Genomic DNA, 21,396 nt, shown 5'->3' with positions numbered 1-21,396 from the left:
TCAAAAACGAAATATGCATGCCTCTAATCATTGGTGGTTGTTGAATATTTCACATGACATATTTTTGTGTCTGTAGGCCCTAGGTGCTAGGTTGGAGGAGATGATGGAAGAAGACAAGCAACATGTTAGCAATGTGGTTTCCATGGTGACAGAGGAGAACAGACAGAAGGATCTACTAATGGCCGATGAGGAAGAGGATTTTCTAGATGAAGGTACATAGTCTGCAATACTACATAGATTAGTTCCACAGCTGCTATTTATATCAGTATCTATTTAAATTTATTCAGTTACTGGTCCAAAGCTGTGGAATTGACAGACACAGAAATGTGTTATGTCCACAATTAATCTATACATTTAACTTTTTCTATGTAATTTTGCATCATTTCATGAAAAAATATAGTAGAAAATGCAGTATCACCCTTTGAGTTGTTGTTATATGTCCACTTTATGCACACATGGGCTAATCGAAACTGTGCCTACAATTTAAAGTGAGATCTGAACCATTAAGTACATCCACCGGGTATTGAACTTGGGATCATTCGATGATACCACTATGCCATCAGGGAGGTCCACTTTCTCCCTTTCAAATCACCTAAGATGAGCATTACAATTGTGAATGTCCACTTTATGCACAGAAAAGGTCATCGGGACTGGACAGTGGGAACTGAACCACTATGTGCCTCCACCGGGTATCAAACCTGGGACCACGTTAACACAGAATGAAGTGTATGTTTATGTAATTAGAATTTTATTGGTGCATATATGAACCATCTGACTTACACTATCTTGTCCCTTTCAACAGCAAGTGTTAATCTTTATGGCTCCGACTGTCCGATTGCTCTGAGAATGGTTGCGTGTGTGCTTCTCTTTGAGATAACGGCTTTCCTGAGGGAGACCTACCAGACCTTGCCAAAATCAACCAGGCTCTCCACGAGGGAGAAGCCTGTTCCTTGGACATGCAGCCGAGAAGCCAACCGACGCTGGAGCATGGCATTGTCATCCATGGGACACTCGCAGACCTCAGCTCAAAGTCTTCAGTCCATTGCTGGGGAACGAGAGGGGGGTGAGTTCAGTTCATATTGGAACATGATCACACTGTTTGTTTTTCTTGAATAAAACTTGTTAATATTTAAATTCATTACTGACATTTACTTGTAAGATAACCAAAATGAACAAAATCACAAAATTGTTAGTTGTATAAGAATTGAAACCAACCCTACGTAATGGTTGATTAACCACAGAACACTAACTATTACTTGCACAAACGTGCTCACTAACCCCTTGTAAATTTTCCAATTGTATTTTATTTATTTTTGTATCTACAAAACCATTTGTGCTTTTCAAATCCATACTTTTTTTCTCATTTGAGAGTGAGGGGGGGGGGGGGAACAAGTAAGTCAACTTTCATCAAACTCCGGAAAAATGAAATTTTACCTTACGGGATATGTAAATGGAAAGGTAGAAAAACATATGTTTCAAAAAATGAAATGATGCCTCAGCGATATGGTTTCTTCATCTTTCATCTAATTACACCACTACCTCACTTATGACAGAAAATGGACTTCCCTGACTTTTTCCCTTCAGTATTAAATAGCCCCAGAAATAAAAACTTAGAGTGCAAAATATAACATCAGAAAGTTGATTTTAAGAAAACAAAAAACAATTAGCAAATTCAACTTCTTCTTTCCAATAATAAAAGTACATAAAATGGTCTCTAATATACAAAATGTAAAATATTTCTATAATTATAGAAATTATTATTTCTATTTTAAATTGATTTCAAATTAATTTAAATAGATTTCAAATTGAAATTACAAGAAAAAAAAATCATGCCTTATTGTAATTTGTTTTTAGAAGTATCAGTGCCAACAACGAAGTTTTAGACATGATCATCCTTGTCGTACATTTGATTATTTGATTCAACTCTGTACAACGCTGTAATCTTGTTAATTTTCTTTCCTTATATCCTTGTATGGACCAAATTTGGGCTTGTACTTTCATACAATACCTCAAAGCACTGTAACTGGGCATTTGCCTCTAGTGTTTAATAAATAAATAAACTCTTGTCATCCTCTTCAAGAAAAAACATGAAGAGAAGGAAAAGATAGAATCTTTTTGCTGTACTTCCATACAAATAAAGTACATTTGTCTTACCATGTGATTTGTACTAACATAATTATTTATTCACAGGTGTTCAAGGAGAGAGGAAGATAAGTTTTGTTTTGCATGAACCAGACAATGAGTCTGAAGGAAGCAGCAATACAACTGTCACTGCCCAGGTACAGCAATATTCACACATTTCAATTACCGAAGTAACCAAAAGTGGTTGGGCCAACTGTACTGAAAATGGTTGGCCCAATGCAAGAACATATCATTGGCCAACGGTAATTTTGGCCGTGGTTCCAATGTTGGGCCAACGTATGTTTTTACGTATGTTTTTACGTTGGCCCAACGTATGGTTTTACATTGGCCCAATGTAATGAAAACTAAAGAATGGATAGATTTGTTTTCTGATATATATACATAATTTATTGTGAGGCCAAATGTAAACAATAGTTCAAGTTATTTATGAAAATAAAAAAAATACACAGCACTTTCTCAGTCACGTGGTATCATTGTTTTCAAGGCACCATACCTTCAAGTGATGGCACAAAAACCTTCTAAAGTTTACTTACCTTTCATGGAATTTAGTCTGCACATAAACATTGCTTAACCACCTTCACAATAATACCTATAAGAATGTTCTTGTTCTACTACAGCAAAAGAGACAAACAATAAGCAATTCCCAACACATATGTCATCCATAGTGGCTGACAAAGGACTGGTGAGTGACTGCAAATTAAAAATACCTTCTACTTTCATTAAAAATATATTATATTTCCAGTATGTGCTGTGACTGAAATATTCGAAAAGAAACACTGTTACATGTCACTTATTTTACACTATAGAATTTTCAGCATTCTCCTGAAAGTTGTCTTAGCCTTAAAAATTTGTTTTTAAAACTGATTTTGACTCACGTTTCCATGGTTGAGCAAACGTTGGGACCACCTTTGTCCCAACGTAAGACCAACGTCGATTTGCCAACCGACATAAAGCCAACCTTTCCCACATAAAAAGTGACGTTGGCCCAATGGTGGTGGTTACTTGGGTACATATAGAAATATATTTCCCTTAGAAATGTGAGTTATGATCGGTAACTAAGGTAACAAGACCTCTCATTTCTTAAAATAGGTCTTGTGAACAACTTTTGTAGTTTCCTGATTGTGTTCCTATTTATCACATTACTTTGACATGTTCATTCTTTCACTAGATCCTTTTTCATTTTATCTCCCTAACTGACTGGTACGGTAGATTTTCATCATTGTATGTAGGAAATTTTACATTTATTTATTTTATTTATTTATTTATTGAAATTTGCAGTACAGCAAAAGCCATTTTAAACTGGAAAGAAACAACAGTTAGTAGTGATTGGTATATGTAGATTTTATCTTGGCACTTCGTTCATATTGGTAAAAAAATTCACATTACATAGTACATTTTAAGTAATTTTTATAATCACAAAGATACAAAATAGCAGAATTCAGTTTAGCTACAACAGATTTTTTTTAAAAAAAGAAAAGAAATTTCCATGGAACTGAAAAATCTTTTGACAAATGATATCAAAGAAGGGTGTGATCAAGTTTTGAACACAATTTATAATGTGACCGACTCAAGTGTAAACAATTATTAACCATAAAGTGAAGAAGCATGACATGCAATTGTTAAATGTTCAGTTACGGGTAAACAAAATTTATGTCAGTATTACTTAACAAGTAATTGAAGGTTAGACCAATGGTACAAGCTTTCTTGCAAGTCTTCAGAAAGTAATTTAGAGACTTCTCAGACTGCAAATTCACTGGTTGACACTGATTATGGTGGTACCTTGATTACAAGTAGTTCACTAGAAGTCAGGAAATGTGTTCCTTAAAAATATTTTTAATGCTTCGTTGCACTGGGATCGATGCATAATGCAATAAATGTAAAATCAAGGATGCATTCAGGGGGTCCACACTCCCCCTTTAAAAGATGTAACAAGTTCTAAAATTAAATAATGAAAATATGCCTGTTTAGCATTTCTTGTTAATTGACTGTTATTTATTTCTTTCGAACTTATTAGAAGGCAAGGATTAGATTGGGATCATATGGTTTTGAAGAATAGTATCAAAGAAGGTTTATGCATACTGCTACTTATAATAATATGCATGAAATATTAATCAGGAACTTTACTTTTATCAATTCAACCTTTTTTTTTTGTTATTCAATAAATATTCAATTTTTTATCATTTTGACATTAATTTTCTTGTTTTTATACAAATTTTGGTGGACTTAACTACATGTAAGCTTGATAATGAATATGTTATGTTATTTCTCTATTCTTATACCATTCTTTATTACCTGTTCATCCAATAATAACAATGCAATATTAATTAACTTAGATATTATCATGAATAAATCTATAAATGACAGTAACATTTTAATTAATATTGTTATATTATATTATAAAAATAACCCATGGCGCAACAGCTCTTGAGGGCCATGGCCTACCTACAGACTGCCAGCCTCACTCCAGCATTCCTCAGAAGGGGTGGGCAATCATCTAACCAGTTATGGGGTGACATGTGGTCAGCACGACAAACCCCCTGTCATTGTTGTAGGTTGCCATGATCGGGTTACGTTACTCATTCATAGTTCCCCAATTTCCTCACTATGGTGGGTGGTCACCAGTCCCATACAGTGGCCGAAATCTCAGGAGAAAAGTTGTTATGCTTCTCCCCAGCAGTCTTGAATCAAGGTGCATCCCATACCCCGAGACCAAAGCCTGATTATTATTATTTTCTTTTGAGACACTTGGTTTAGACCTCAGTCTTTCTAGATACATGTCTGGTTTCATTCAGTCTATTTTGCTCAGTTATGATTTAATATTGTATTATTTGTTGAAACGGAACTGAAAAAAAAAATGACATTTTTCAATACCTAACAGGGCGAAGAAGCACAAGCAGATGACAAAAAGGGAAGAAGAGTGCCTCCACCTCGACCATTCCTCTTGCGAAGGGGGACATCTGGTGCCACGGGCTCTTTCAAAAGACGCAGCCTCAAGTTGAAGAAAGGTGCAGCAAAGGAGAAGGAACCGGACTGTGATCTAAGTAATATTCCTTTTTCAACTTCTGTTAAAACTATCTCTGTGTATCAACAGAAGAAGCATGCATACTTGTTTACATACATTTTATTACTATGTTACTATTATAAATAAACAAACTGACCTATTTCTCGGGAATCTTTCACATACTTGTTTTTCATTTATTATTAATTTTTTGTTTAGTTATCTCATAAGGTAAATGTAAGTTGTGTCTGTAGCATTTACAAACCTTGCTTATAGAACTTTTACAGACATGATAAAAATATCATAGTGTGGTAAAATTGAAAAATTCAGGAAGATAATATCAGGATACCTGTGTATGCAAAAACCTTATATGTTTGCATATTTAGTGAAATTTGATGCTGAAAGGTGAATAATGGTTACATTTTTATTAAATTGCAACTTGAAGATGGATCAGAACGAAAATTTTCAGCAAATTAATGATACAACATTTTCCTCATAACAAGTATTCTCATATGTAATATATGTGTATGTAATATAGTGGTCCCTGGCACAGTGTGCTATGACTCCAGAGATCCCAGGTTCGAATCCAAGCCTGGGCATGGATGTTCTTTGTGAATGTCCCTTCATCACTTATTCTCATCATCACACCCTATATATATAATAAGCTAATTCAATAAATCAATCAACAAAAATGCTAAGCTGGCTCCTAAATTGGCACACACCTCGGTTCCAAGTGCAAGATAAACACAGATAGCAGAGTTCCAACATTGAAGCAGCATCTCCATCTTGTGGTGATTGTACCAAGCTCCAGAGTATTTATACTCGGGAGCTTCTGAAGGGTGACATCTCATGACGGAAATGCGAACTAATTCAATAGTGAAAGAAACCGGTTCGTAGCTCGTCATACACAGTACAGGCTGTCTACCAGTCATGAAAGTCAAGAAAAAGTAAAGAAATCAACTTGTAGGTCAAGAACTAAAATTGCTATCACAATGACTGATTGATTGTTTTTTGTTCATTTTACTTCTCTTTTCTGCCCCTTTTGGCTAATCGCAAAGATGAGGAGGAATGGTGCTCAGATAAGATGAATCAAGGGACAACTACAAATATTTCGGAACGACAACACAAGCCCCACATAAGATTATACTGGCTGAGAGTTTAGATGCCAAAGCCTTACTAGTCTGCCAAATGCATTCCAGGATGCATTAATGGATCAATCAAGTCTAATTATCTTGTTAAATACAACTTCAGTTTTCGTCTTAACTGGCTTTTTTGTAGGAGTATTTCATTAAATAAATATTTATTTTCTTAATTGCAATTTCGAAATTTACGTAAGTAGAGATTTAATAAATATACTTTAAAACTGAAAAAAGGTCAAGAAAATCGTGAAAATGTCAAGAATTTTGTATTTATTATTTTGGTAGACACCCTGCAGTAGATATGAGCCAAGAGAATGTTGAGAACAGATATATCCATTGGACCCACTGCAGATAACAAGTGGGCATGACAGATATCCAACATACCCATTTAAATTAATTATGAAGATTAATGGGTAGAGGTACATATTTTTGGTAAATAAAAAAGCAACATTTCAGTACAAAAACAGTCGATTTCAGGTTCAAAAGCGGTAAATATAATAAAATTTTGCTGTTAAAGCAGTGAAAAAAGCAGCATATAAAATGAAATTTTGGTTTTAAAAATGTGAATATAATGCCAAATTTGATTTAAAAACCTTAACTTACTACAGAAAATAAACATATCCCTTCTAATAGCACATTAAATCATTACCAGAATTATTAAGTTTATTCCTGTATAAAGGGGTCTATTTTTGCTTCTCAAATATTTACAGCAGAATTAACCAATTTTCCTAACTCTCAGGATAATTCTGACTTCAAAAAGTGTCGCGTCTGTAAATAAACTCTAAATTTCGTGTTTGAGTCTATTTCGCATTTTGCAGCTCATTTTGTGACAAAACAGGGTAGGAAAATGCACCTCACTTTTCAGAAACATGAAAAATTAGCATTACAATGTGTTATTTCACATTTCGTGTTTTTGTCAAAAATTAAATATGCATTCCTCTATTAATGGGCCATTCATGTTCTTCAAGAAACATTCGCAATTTTATATCAAATCAGTAGAATATTTGTTAGTGGTATCAATAATTTTTATGTTGGGATTTTTTTATATTAGCAGCAATTTCATATCTTTCCATCCCTGGTATAATATATAAAATTTAAATTCCATGTTTCTTTCAGTGAAACGAGCTGATTCTATTCGATCGAAGAGGAAAGTAAGTTCCTTGTCAGATAGAAGTGACACATCAGAACATGCAGAACATGAGGTTAGTGGAGAGGAATCTCCAGGAGTGTTGAGCGATGACCAGCCACCAGAGTCTCCTAGTGATAGTAACGACACAGATGATTCAACTGTGACTAAGAATATGCCTTGGCTAAAGGTATGTTTACTTGTCTTCTTTCTTACAAATAGGCAGTCCCTTAAAATAAAATATAAAGCTCTGGTAACTTCATGCTGTTGACTTCGAGGTCGCAAGTGCAATGTAAAGTGGCACCATTTGAAGCATCAGCATGAAACATGGTGAGAGCAAAATCGCAGCTGCTAATGACTCACCACGTGCATAGGAGAACAATGTAAATGTACTGGAGGTGCAGAGAGCAACCTTATATGGACTGTGCCGTGGCACAACAGCTCGTGAGGGCCAGGGCCTACCTCACCCCCGCCTGCCAAGGTAGGACATCATTCAACCAGTTACGGGGTGATGTGTGGCCAGCACGACAAACCCCCAGTCATTGTAGGTTTTCATGACGGGTTACACTACTCATTCCTAGCTCCCCAATTTCCTCAAGTTAGTGGGTGACCCATTGGTCCCATACACAGGCCCGGATCTCAGGAGAAAAGTTGTTACGCTTCTCCCAGGAGACTCGAACCTGCATGTATCCCGTAACCAGTGCTCGAAGCATGACACCTTAGACTGCATGGCCACAGTGCGGGACACTTCACAAATTGGACGTCATCGACATTTACAAAACGTCCAAAACACCATGAGCAACGAATGAAAAATGGCGTGCCACAGTGATCACAAAAGTTTACATCACCAAGATCAAAGGCAAACTCCTTGGGAGTTGTAATGCGCCATCGTTGCACTCTCCGCCTACATTGTCATCACAATCGAGAGTATATGAATACTCCACATTTCTCTGACGTATCTTTCAAGAATGCTAATATGTCATCTGTCACTTCCTTCTCACTGTCAGAAATTGTTTGCATCCCTTTCTGCCAAAATGTCAGCTTTGGCAACTGATGCTATAGGTATAATGCAATGTTTTCTTTGTTTAGGACTGCTATTGCTTTGTTTTGATGTCAACACTACTAGCACTATAGCATTGTTGTGCTGTATGCTTCGACTTTGCCATTCGACTGCATCTCGTAGCCGCATGTCCACCTCACATTCAACCTGTTGCCATTAGCAGCCAATATCGCACATGCATTGTACACATTGTGTTTGGCTTCGAATGCTGTTACCACCGTTGGATGATTGCGACCTACAAAGGCTCACTTGGTGGCTCAGTGGTAGAGCAATTGCACAGATTGCCAAAAACCAAGGTTTGATCCTGGGTTGAGCCTCAAATTTTCACTAACTCTTCAATAAGTTAATAGGGTTGAGTAATACCAATACTGATGTATCCACTAATAGCAGTAGTATCAGCATTGTTAAGTACTATATCAGATTCCATTATGATACCAGTAGCATAGGTATCTTTTGAGGTCTTTAAAATGCCATGTGACACTTTCATGTGTTTCAATATCCTGGAAAATATGCTAAATGCATAACTTTCATGAGTTATGTGACAATATCGTGTGTCGTGGAGGATATTTCATAATTAAATGTTAGCTACTTCAATATTGTGATTAATTCATGTGTAAACCCATGGATATATTAAAGCATAACCCTGGTAAATTAATTAGGTATAGTGGCAATTGGAATATTAATTACATTTGGAAAAATGTAACCTCATGCTAGGAAAATCATGTTCGACTTACCTTGCTCACAACAACAACACAGCACAATGTTTGGAAGCTGATATGCTTGTTAAAATGTACAGTTCATGGATTTTTCTGTTACATTTTAGGTGGTTGTGCAACTAGCAAACTCCTTTAACTTCTACTGCTCACATCAGTCATTCTGCCACCCCTTCTGCTACAGGAGGCACATGAGGGCATGCTCTAGATTGGTGAAATCTGTCAGGAGGGTGAGTATCACAAGGCTATTGTAAGGAATTGGCAGTTGAAATATTTAATAAATGTACTTGAGCCAGTGCTTGGAAATTTGTTGAGTGGGGAATATTTGCTCAAGCCTTGGGCATAGCTGGATGAATGCTTTAAATTTCCCCAATAGCAGCAGAGTGGATGCCATATGCCTGGATCTCCTACCTCCAACCTGATGAGAACTCCATGTCATCATCATCATCATCCTTTGCTGTTTCCTGCCTCTGGCTGGGTCGGCATAGAAATCAAGCCTCTCCATTTTTTCCTGGTCTTCCACCACTCATTTCTTTCCACGGTGTTCCAATCTTGTCCTCTTCTCCTAACACTCTCTGCTATCTGCTCTTTCCACCAACATCAACTCCATGTGAGGAGTTGAAATGTTACCCTCACTGCTGTTGATTGCATGTTCAAATTCCAGCTTGAACATGGGTGTTGTTTTGGTGTTCTCCTTCAGTATTTCCTTCCGATCATCATTCATTCTCAAATAATTTCATTTAATCTAAAGGACAGGCTGTCTACTAGTCTGGAAAACCTGGAAATCCTGGAAAAGTCAGGTAATTTACTTTTTCTGGAAAAGTCATGGAAATGTCAGAGAAATTTACTGTTTCTGTAAAAATCAACATTTTTGTAGTATTGCACTAAAAGTATGTGTGTACACTTCCTCACTAGTGAAAATATGCCAAGGAAATAGAGAAAAAAGGAGAGGAAGAAATAATGAACTGGATTGGGGGACTGAAAATCAACAAAGAATGGAAAGGAGTGTTAGAAAGAGTGGAAAGGATGAGAGAAAGGAAGGAGGAGAGCAGAAGGAAGAAAGAAAAGAGGAGAGAAGGAGTCCAGGAGATAAGGAATCTGCCCACATCCAGACATAGAGGAATTGATAAGGCACAGACTCTCACCAGGTACCTGTCAGGAGATTCCACACTCAGGAATTCCTAACAGGAAATGTTCTCTGATAACGTCTGGTGCCTTCATGTTTGTTTTGTGTATGTACCCTGTTCTGGGAGTGTATATATAAGATGGTGATTGTATCTTTCATCAATTTATTGTGAATCTTCATCTGAAGAAGACCCTGTTAGAGGGTAGAAACGTTATGTTTTTAGTGATTATTTTTATTTCAATAAATTTTGCCTTGGCCAGCATTTTAATGTTTTATTAACGTGGAAACAAGGCTCATCAGTGTACTACGGTGAGTAGGTATTGAAATTTGCCACATTCTTGTTGGAATTTTTGGGTTGTGTTTGGTTGATATTAGTAGGTTAGATGACAGAACAGTCACATGATGAACCTCGCTCTTTAATAAAGAATAATTGCATTGATTTGAATATTTCTAAAAATTACTATAATTATGTATTGATTTTTGCTATAATTGCTATGATTGTTTTTGTAAAACAAGAGTTATTTTACCTCGGTCATTACGTGGCAAGTAATATGTAAAAGCTCACCCCCCTGATGCCCCTATCCAACAGTCAGTTTCTGTTCAGTTCTCATCTTGTTCTTCCTTTCAACATCTGAAGTGAACATTCTGAAAGGTTGACTTACTGGGATTCTAAGTGTTTTTTTAGCTAAAATTTAGTGGCCCTCTTGCACATGTCTTTTAAATACATGAATCATTGTAATGAATCGGTCTGGATAATTCTGGTTCTTGTCTGCAAATCCTGGGAAAATCATGGAATTTTGTTTTTACAAAATTGTAGGCACCATGAAGTGAGCTTTCAGATAAGCTACAACCTGCACATTGCTTATTGATTGCATGTCTGTCAGACTGGGCCATTTTCTCAGTATTGTGCATCATGTCACCTCAGTCTGTTGGCAGCTTATGGACAGTGAATGCTTTTCAACAAACTGGATGGGGTCCATGTTGCTTGTCACTTTGATTTGAAACCTCTGTGTTATTTGTCATCCGTCATGTGTTGCTTTTTGCCATGGTCAAAAGCTTTCTTAAGCAACATAGAAGCAAATTACAAATACAGAAAACAAGCTGAAATTAATTTCAATTTAAAACTATACCAGTGGTCAACAAATTATAGGGCTGGGCACAAGTACATTAATGTCACATATGAGAAAGTCAGAGCGAGTATAGGCCAAGAATCACTGCTTTCAACATTTGATGGTGGCAATGTTCACTATGCTGAGTTGGCTACTCCAAGTGGTCAAACCTCCCGCAACGGAAAGTAGTGTGTTGTCATCTCTGATATTTTCAATGCTACTGCAGTTTTTCTTTCTATATGCAAGGCTCATTCAATATATAACCGGAAATATGTTGTAACAAATACTTATTACAAGCATCAAAAGAACTACAGTACTATGTTTCAACATCATTCCCTCCTAGTTCAATGCACCTATGCCAGAGCTTGATAAAGGCACTGATTCCACAGGAAAAAAGTTATTTTGGATGCGTGTGAAACCACTCATGCACCGCTGACTTGATTTTGTCATCATTCTGGAACCATGATCCACTTAGTGCATCTTTCAGTGGGCCAAAGGTGTGGAAATCAGAAGGTGCAAGATCGGGCAAATATGGAGGGTGGGGTATGCACTCAAACTTTAGGCCCTCGATGGTAGACAATGTGACACTGGCAGTGTGTGGTCTCGCATTGTCATGGAGCAATAGCACACTAGTGACACCTTACCACATCGTCTCTGCAGAATGGCTGGTTTCAGTTTTTCGCGCAAAAGGTTGGAGTAGGTGGTACTGGTTACATTATGAACTCTAGGCATGTAATGTTCTAGAATTGGCCCCTTGTGGTCCCAAAACAAAGTTAACATGACCTTTTTAGCAAGTCCTCCACTTGAGCAATGTTGCTATCAGTGACTGCAGGGACAGAGGGACCTGGACGTGGAGAATCTTCAACACTGGTTATGCCCTGTTTGAACTTCTCAGCCCACTCGTACACTTGTGATTGACTCATATAGTTGTCACCGTACTGAACTGTCATGTGACGATGAATTTCTATCAGTTCCACACCTTCACTCAACAAATATCTCACGACACTTTGCTGCTCCAGCTTGGAGAACTCCTGTAAGGGTGCCCCATCTTGTGTAACTTGTTTCCCAGCATCCCATGCACGAGGCAGGCATGCCAGTCCCAGCTATGAATAGCTTACAGATGCCTTCACAAAATAACAAACATGTAACAATCACGGTCGTATTTTAGATTTTTTTATACTATTTTTGTGGTTATTTATTGAATGCACCTTGTATTACAAAGACAGACCGCAAAGCAAAAGATTGTCAACTTCTAAATAAACCATTTTTGAGCAAGTGTATGAGCAATGATGTGCCAAGTCTGAATTTTGCCATCCATCTAATTTAATGTTCACATTAATCAGAAAATATATAACTTTTTTAATGTTTTTATTAATGAAGATAATTGTTATGTATTCAGATATATGGCGAGGAGTTTGGAATCGCAGGTGATGTTGGCTCAGATAAACACCAGAGAGAAGATGCCAAAAAGGACAAAGCGAGGGGCGGGCGCAAAGTGTCAGACCAAACGAGCACACAAACCTCGCCAATCAGGAGGAAAGACAGCCTAGGCAAAAAGGATAGGTATGTCTCTTTGCACAAATTGTAAGTTTCTTTCATGTGAAAGATCCATTCCTGTCTGTGCATGAGCTTTCAGCTTGTCCTACAATCAAGTCCAGTGGTGTGCCCAGGATTTATAAAAAATGGAGGGGGTTAAGTATACTTTTTTTTTAGTAGTCAGTCCTCATCTTGCCATATACCGGGTCAAAGGAATAGGGTATGACCCCCACCAACTCCCCCCTTGGGCACGCCACTGATAAAGTTCATCAGAGTCATATGGCCAAATATATAGATTATGAAGACAAATGTTTTAAATGGAAATAATTTGCATTATTGGTGACCGGTACTGGTAGATTTTAGCATGGTACTTCTTATATTGGTAAAGAAATTCATTTAATTGTACTCTGAAATCCACAATTTGGAGTCGTGAAAATGTATTTTCTTCACAAATATCAGGTCTCTTTTTAGATATAAATAAATGTTGCATTCGAAGTTTATTTATACTATAAAAATATTCAAGCCGGTGTATCCTTTACATATAATTGTATTTTTGTTGCTTCAGGATAGACAGAAATATTGATATATCGCTGCTGAGTAGACTGGGATGCCATCCAGACTCATCTCGCGATATAAGTGACCAGGATGGAGAGAGAGGCAGAGATTTGAAGTCAAAATCTGAAAAATCAAAAGATGAAAAAAAGGAAACACCAGCAGTGCTGAAGTATATCAAAGTTCAGGTATTGTTGTCTTTTGTGATATTTTAATTATTGTTTTTCCTCCACAAATGTTATGTTTTATGGATAATTGTAGTATTGTCCATCGATCAGTTTTGTGACCTGGAACTATAGAATTTTGAAAAGAACTTCTTCACCATTCTTAATTCTTCATCATTGTCATAATCAGAGGTAGAAAAATGCAGGGTCCTCTCCGATTGCCATGACACCTGAAAAGTTTCACCTGGTGCCTGAATTTTCAAATTCAGTTCCATATACAGGGTGATTCAAAGAGAACTTTACAACTTTGAAAGCATATAGAAATTTATTCAGGTAACTTTCAGAGTTGGTTGAGGTGCCATTGCAAAGCAAAACACATCAACTTTTGACTCACGTAGTCCATTAGTACTGAACTTGCCCACCAGTAGCGCTGTCAGCATTGTTCTTGAAAATGTCTACTTTTACTGGTGGGTTTGTGTGTTTGTGTGTGTTTTGGCCTGTTCTTCCAGGAGCCAACCATAAATGGTATCGTATATCTGGATATGCTACAAAATTTTCTAATTCCTCAGTTCGACGAAGATGACCAAGATGGACGCCTTTACTATCAGCAAGAGGGGGCACTACCACGTATAAGTCCGAGATTTTCTTGTTACCCGATTCCCAGGTCAATGGATTGGTTGTGCAGGTCCAATTGCATGGCCACCTCGCTCCCCAGATTTGACCCCGCTACATTTTTTTCTTGTGGGGTTTCATTAAAGATCAGGTTTGAAATAAAATCAACATCGACCCAACATGAATGTTGTATGACAAACTTGATGTGTTTTGGTTTTGCAATGGCACCTCAATCGACTTTGTAAGTTATCTGAATAAATTTCTATTTGCTCTCAAAGTTGTAAAGTCCTTTTTGAATCACCCTGTGTGTGTGTGTGTTATGTGTAAATGTGTTTCAAGGAGACTGTAGTGCAAAAGATTTTTTTTAGAAAGTAAAGCATGGAGATTATCCATAACATTATCCATTACAACAAAATGGCAGAAATTTGCACTAAAATATCAGATATTTATTGATATATCGGATCAGTAAAATAATCTGTAATTTTACCAATAAATCAAATTGAATTGAAATTGAATTGTTGTTTTAAGTCCACTTTATGCACAGAATGGCTAATTGGGACTGGACTTACAGTTTAAAGTGGGATCCCAACCACTATGTGCCTCCAACTGGTATCGAACCCGGGACCCCTTCATTACAAGGCAACAATGCTACCACTGCGCCATGTGAAATTTCCATTACATTTTTTTTCAAAATAATGAGTACAGTATGTGTTTTTTAATGTTTGTATTTTCCGAATCACATGTATCATTAAGTCAGAATAATAAAAATTCCATTATAAATTATTGCAGTGTTACTAGATGAATTTTAAAATCTGCAGCAATATGGTAGAGATCGGTCATATATTAGAATGTGTTATTGAATGTGTTATTCATTGTTAACGGTAGAGCCTTCTTTAGGAAGGCCACCCTGGCATAAGAATTGCTTACTTTTAATGCAGTCTGTGAATTAAAAACATATGTGTGGCTTGGTGGCTCAGTTGGTAACACGTCTGACTACCATGCTAAAGGTCCCGGGTTCGATCCCCGGCCGGTTCAAATCCGGGAACTTTTCTAATGTTGGAAGCAGCCCCGGCGCCCACCCAGCATCGAATGGCATGGGTACCTGGGGGAAACCCTGGGGGGTAAAGGTGGTCAGGGGCGTGAAGCTGATCACATCACCCCCATCATGACCGGAAAAAGAAAGTGTGGGGTGTTACCCCCATGCCCCCTATATGCCTTCATGGCGTGGTGCTAAGCACACGCCTTACCTTTACCTTTAAGATCATGTGTGGTTTTATATTGGTTATATTAGTTGGATTCATAGGTGTAACTTGACGGGGGCAAAGGGGGGGGGCACTTGTCTCCCCAAAAAATTTCAAATTTCTTAAAATTTACAAATTTACATTCTCAATTCGAACCATCATCAGTTCATCACCTCTTAAACATCCTTTCTGTAGTAAAGAAATAAAAAGAAAGAAAGAAAGAAAGAAATACTCTATGTGATCAAAAATATCCGGACACTCACTGGAATTAGGGCGTGAAGTTCGAAGCATCCTCCATCGAATGCAGTGGCAATCAATACCATGTGGGGCCACCCTTGGCCTTGATGACAGCCTCCACTCTCGCAGGCATATCGGCAATCAGGTGGCGAAAGATATCTTGAGGATTGGGTGCCCATTCTTCACGGAGTGCCAAGATGAGAAGATCAGTGGATGTTGGTCGGCATGGTCTGGCACGAAGTCAGCGTTCCAAAACATCCCAGAGATGTTCAATGGGATTCAAATCGGGGCTTTGCGCAGGCCAGGCCATAAGTGGGACATTGTTCTCTTGAAACCACTGTCCCACATGGCCCACAGTGTGGACGGGTGCATCGTCATGTTGAAACACGCAATCATCATCCACAAACTGTCCTTCGATGGTAGGCAGCATGAACGTTTGTAAAATGTCAACGTAATGATGTGCCGTGACAGTACCATGCAAAGTAACGAGGGGACCAAGCCCCTTCCAGGAAAAACATGCCCATACTCTCAACCCACCTCCACCGAATTTCACTGTCGGCACAACACAGGATGATAAATGTCGTTCATGAGGCATTTGCCACACACACACACAACCATCAGATTGCCACATAGTGTAACACGATTCGTCACTCCACATCACTGATTTCTCCACTGTTCTAATGACCAGTGTCGCCTCTCCTTACACCATGCGAGGCGGTGCTTCGCGTTTCATTGGGTGATGTGGGGCTTATGGGCAGCCACTCGTGAATGGTAACCGAGTCGTCATACCTCACGTCGCACAGTCATGCTACTAGGATTACATCCTGCCCTGGTTTGGAATTCCTGTGTGATGGTGGTGATCGCTGATTGCCGGTTCTCTTGTACTACCCTATTCAATACTCGGCGGTTTCTGTCTGTCAACATGGGCACTTGGCCAGAATGTTTTGCAGTTGTACACGTCCCATTATGTTTCCACTTTACTATCACATCGGACACAGTAAATTTCGGGATGTTTAGGAGGGTGGATATCTCACGCACTGACTTGTTACTCCTGTGGCACCCAATCACTTCACCACGTTTGAAGTCTGTAAGTTCCTTCAATGGACCCATTCTGCTGTCTCGTGCACTATGCTGCCTGTAGTGGTCCCTTGCTTGCCTCACCTCACTGTAGATGGCTCCACAGAGTGGCCTACTATGCACAACACATATTTTGACTGGTGTCCGGATATTTTTGATCACATAGAGTATATTTGAACCATCCCTGAAACTAGAGAAAACATTTTTGGACGACTGAAGCAGGTACGGTACAAGGTCCTTGAACCGTAACTTGTCTGGAAAGTCGCGCTATAAGTGGCAACTTTCTCTTGTTTTGAACCTTTCAGTTTTTTCGCACTGTGTGTTCCATACCACCAGATTTTTTTTTATTCATTATATATGTAATTAAAATGAAGTTATTAATTAATTTGGATCGCATTTATAAGTCCTTTTTTCCGTATTTAGGTTCTTTTTTGATATTTTTAGGTCCTTTTATAGGTCTTTTTTTGGCAATTTATAGGTCTTGAACTTCCGAGCTCTAGTCATAAATAATAATATTTGTGATTTCACAAATGTAACATTTATTTAGCAAATAATCTTCGACACTATTTTCATGGGATGAAAAACTTGTCAACTCTGCCCCAAGCTTCAGTTTGCTTTCTTAGACTGTATTTGCCAAAATAAGAAAAAAGGGTTGGCTCTTTAGAAAAAGGGGCTGGTGCCTGAATAATTTTTTCCTACCCCTGGTTATAACATAATCATAATTATTCTTATATTTTCTCGTTCTTATGTGGCTTTAGGTATGATCCATCATGACTTCGTTCTTTAATTGTCTGCTCTAAGAGGCAGATTTTTTTTTAACCCTTGCTGCTACCTTTATTTCAATCTGGGCTGTCACATTTATATTTTTTAAAAATATTTCAATTTATATTTTTTTAATATTTTAGGTAAAGGACATATTCCATGCTCCATTATCAGTACTTGTAAAGGGAGCGGTTGTTCTGCCAGAAGAACTGTTCATCGACATCCTTCCGGTGGCATGGGAACTGCTGCTGGAGTTCAACCAAGAAGTAGCTGCTTCTGCTGCCTCTTTGTTTATCCTGTCTGCTGTCAAGGCTCCTTCTCAAGCAACGGAGATTATGCAGCATGCTTTGCATCACCAAGACCCTGGCACCAGGATCAATGCAATACTCAGGTATTTCACTGCTAAGTCACAAGTAACATTTGAAATTAACTGAGGCGAAGCTGATATCCATTCTGATGCTAAAACTCATACCGTTTCCATTGATACTGATGCTTGAAAATTGTATTAAAATTTGTGGAAAATATTGATTAATGTTAATGGATGGGTATTCCCCTCAAATTATAAGCATCAACTTACCAGAGTTTTGCTTCAAAGTATACATCGGGAATATATACCTGTCATGTATAAATACCTGTTTTGTAAGCACAAAATACAGTTTTTTTTGTTTTTTTTTGCATAATATTGGTACAAAATCAATGGAAACTTCGAATTTTTCATAACTTCCAGGATATTTAGACCCTGCAAAAGTATTGTGTTGCATTTTTGCAAACAAAATGCCGGAGAAGTATCGGAAAATAAAATCCAACCGGTACTTTTGTAAACCGGTACAGATATATTCAACCTTTAATATTCACTCAGTCCCCATTAAAAGCTGTTCAAATTAAAGATTAATACATTAAGTGTAATTACAGCATAAGTCAAAATGATGTTCCCGATTTCATTCATTTCTTATACGAAAGCTAATGAGCTTTTCTTGCATATGTAATTCGTTTATGGAATATAATCTCAAAAAGTTTTTTTTCTTTCTATTGCAGACTCGTAGTTGCACTGTCAGCTACCATGAGGCAGTTTAGTCACAGTGAGGAAAATTCTGTGAAAAGTTACAACAGTGCATGGAAGAAGATGGATTCTCAGAAAAGTTGATCTTCAGTGATGAATCCACATTCCACATTTCAGTGAAAGTGCACAGACACAATGTGTAGCTTTGGGGAACAGAGAAGCCAAATGCTGTTTTGCAATATGAATGTCTTTTGTGCCATTTCCAACAGGAAGGTTTACGGTTACATTTTCCTCACTTTGACAAAACTGCCTCCTGGTGGCCGACAGCGCAATTACGAGTCTGCAATAGAAAGAAAAAGAAAACTTTTTGAGATTATATTCCATAAAAAAAATACATATGCAAGAAAAGCTCATTGCCTTTCGTATAAGAAATGAATGAAATCGGGAACATCATTTTGACTTACGCTGTATGTTCTGCTCGAATGATATGCATCAATTTACAAAGAGTTTCACTTTAAAATATGATTTATTAAAAAGTAAAAAGAACATTTTAATCTTCATGCACACATTTGAGCAATTTTTTCAAGTTCAAGGATTTGGCTAAAATTTTCTTGCCTCTTAACATTTCATATTTAAACATATGAGGTTTCTTATAGTTTAATAGTAGCCGTCATAAAATTCTGAAACTGTGGATGAACAAGATGTCATAATGTGACAGTTTTCTAATACACTGTGTTGTTTAACCATGTCATGGTTACCTTTTATCTAGATAAACAACTTGTTTTTCTTATACTAAAATTTGTTTATCTTCTTTAATCAAAATGATTTTTTAGTAGAATTTAATGACATACACAAGCTATTCCATCTGACATAACCTTGCACAAGTAATACATACTGTAACTCTGTTAATAACATTGCTTTATTCTTTGTGTTACTTTCACTGTCATTTTTTTAATGTACAATACATGTTTGTACACTCCTGTTTGCATAAAGTGGCTCATAGTGGTTCAGATCCCAGTTTAAACTGTAGGTCCAGTCCCAATTAGCCTTAATGTGCATAAAGTGAACTTAAAACACCAACTCAATTAATCAATCAGCATAAAGTGGCACATTTTATAATTGTGGACATTTGAAGTATGTGCCAGTTATCTGAACAGGAGTGTACAATATATTCCAGTATTATCCAAATTTTCATTTATTCAAAATGGGCATGGTTCCATTAAATTTGGATGAACTTAATAAATACAGAGAATCCCTAAGTACTCACTTTTCTGCAAAGCTGTTTTTGCACCTAGCAGCAACTAAAGAACTGAAATCAACAGAAGCACATCAAACAATTGTGTGGCGAGTTTCAAGGATGGTGACAGTGGCCATTGAAATTAATAGAAGAACAAGAAACAGCTTCGTGGAAAAGTGAGTGCTAAAGTTCTACTACCGCGTCTTTCATTTCCTTAATATGAATTGGATATTTTTTTAGTGTATATTGTTAGTGGCTAACATATGTAATACTTATATAAAATGCTTCTCTGCTTACATAGATTCCAGGTACTGTGGAAACTAAGGTACCAGGTGTGGCCCCGAATGGAAGAAGGAGCTCATGTCACTTTCAAAGTGCCTCCCCCTGGCATCGAATTCACTCTTCCATCCCCAAAAATAGGAATCGAATCACTCCCTGTTGTTGACCCTCCATGGATGCCCCAAGTCAAAACGAAAGTAGAGGAAGTTACTATCAATCAAGAAAGTCATGTGAGTATTGTTAGCTATGTTCATTATGTCATGCTTTATCATTTCAAATTTCCATACTCGCTTTTAATGTGGTAGTGCAAGTGTTGAAAGGAATTATTTTCAAATGTAATAGCTAGTATGGGGTGGTACGAAATCACAGTCTGGGTTATTTTATGAGATCTTCAGTATTGGTTGGTATTTTCCATAATTGGACACATGCAGTGGTGTTCTAGTAATTATGTAAGTACATTGTATAAGGTGGGCTCCTGCATAGCCAAATGGATAGCATCCCACCTTTCATGCGAGCGGTCCCATGTTCGATTCCCAGTGGGAGCACACAAAATTTTGGCATTTACCCAGAGTCATGAGGACAATTGGGGTAAAAAAAGGTAAAGTGATCCCCTGTGCTTAGCACCATGCCATGAAGGCATATAGGGGGTGTGGGGGTAATTGGGGAGCTTCTTGAAAAGAAGAAGTAGTGCAGTCCGGTCTTGAAAGGCGGAAAATAGCTGCTTGCCAAGCCTTGCTTCTCAAAGGGCTGTTGCACCATGCCATTCGTATCAGCTTGGTCATATTTAAAAGAAATTTGGAACAGCACTGGTTATTTTCTTTTTTGAAAAAAACACTAATGCAATACATATTTCATATTGTTTTTTTAACAGCGTTCCTTAGTAACAGCAACAAAAACTCGTAAGAAGCAGCAGACAGAGTTGATCAAGATGGCACTGCAAGCGGAAGAGGATAAGAAGAGAATTGAGAGGGAGAACTTCCTTATTACTACTATTCCTGTTACGGTGCAGGCTGCTTATGAACCAAGTTTATATCATGCTGTAGGAGATGATCATGATGAAGGTACTTTTTCATTGTGTTTGTTCTCTGGGCTTTTCTCTCTCCTTTAGCATTGATACTTTACTGAACTAAGAATGTAGAGCTAACATACTAATGGTAATGGTTAGGGCCACAAATTTATGGTAAATAATAATTGACATAAACAGTGAAAAAAAAAAATAGACCATAAGAAAATGCCTGTTAATTGATAAGTTACTTCAATTGTGCATGCAGATAGCTGAGTTAAGA

The 21,396-nt window shown here is 37.5% G+C and overlaps 1 protein-coding gene across 2 annotated transcripts in view; it reads left to right on the top strand.

Moving 5' to 3' along the window:
- The window catches only part of unc80 (unc80, NALCN channel complex subunit), a 310,307-nt gene that overhangs the window by 191,053 nt on the left and 97,858 nt on the right, over positions 1-21,396 (top strand). For both annotated transcript variants that reach the window (XM_083128968.1, XM_083128960.1), the window contains 11 exons: positions 77-212; positions 803-1,063; positions 2,191-2,279; positions 5,021-5,183; positions 7,396-7,595; positions 9,289-9,408; positions 12,813-12,976; positions 13,515-13,689; positions 17,738-17,985; positions 20,133-20,340; positions 20,982-21,171. In XM_083128968.1, the coding sequence (XP_082985094.1) occupies positions 77-212; positions 803-1,063; positions 2,191-2,279; positions 5,021-5,183; positions 7,396-7,595; positions 9,289-9,408; positions 12,813-12,976; positions 13,515-13,689; positions 17,738-17,985; positions 20,133-20,340; positions 20,982-21,171 (1,954 nt within the window). The remainder of the gene's footprint in view (positions 1-76; positions 213-802; positions 1,064-2,190; positions 2,280-5,020; positions 5,184-7,395; positions 7,596-9,288; positions 9,409-12,812; positions 12,977-13,514; positions 13,690-17,737; positions 17,986-20,132; positions 20,341-20,981; positions 21,172-21,396) is intronic.

The sequence above is a fragment of the Lepisma saccharinum genome, chromosome 1 (assembly GCF_977018435.1).
Source record: "Lepisma saccharinum chromosome 1, izLepSacc3.1, whole genome shotgun sequence".
In the NCBI taxonomy this organism is placed as follows: Eukaryota; Metazoa; Arthropoda; class Insecta; order Zygentoma; family Lepismatidae; genus Lepisma; species Lepisma saccharinum.
Note: the sequence above shows the minus strand (reverse complement) of the source record. Positions and strands in the feature narration are given on the sequence as shown.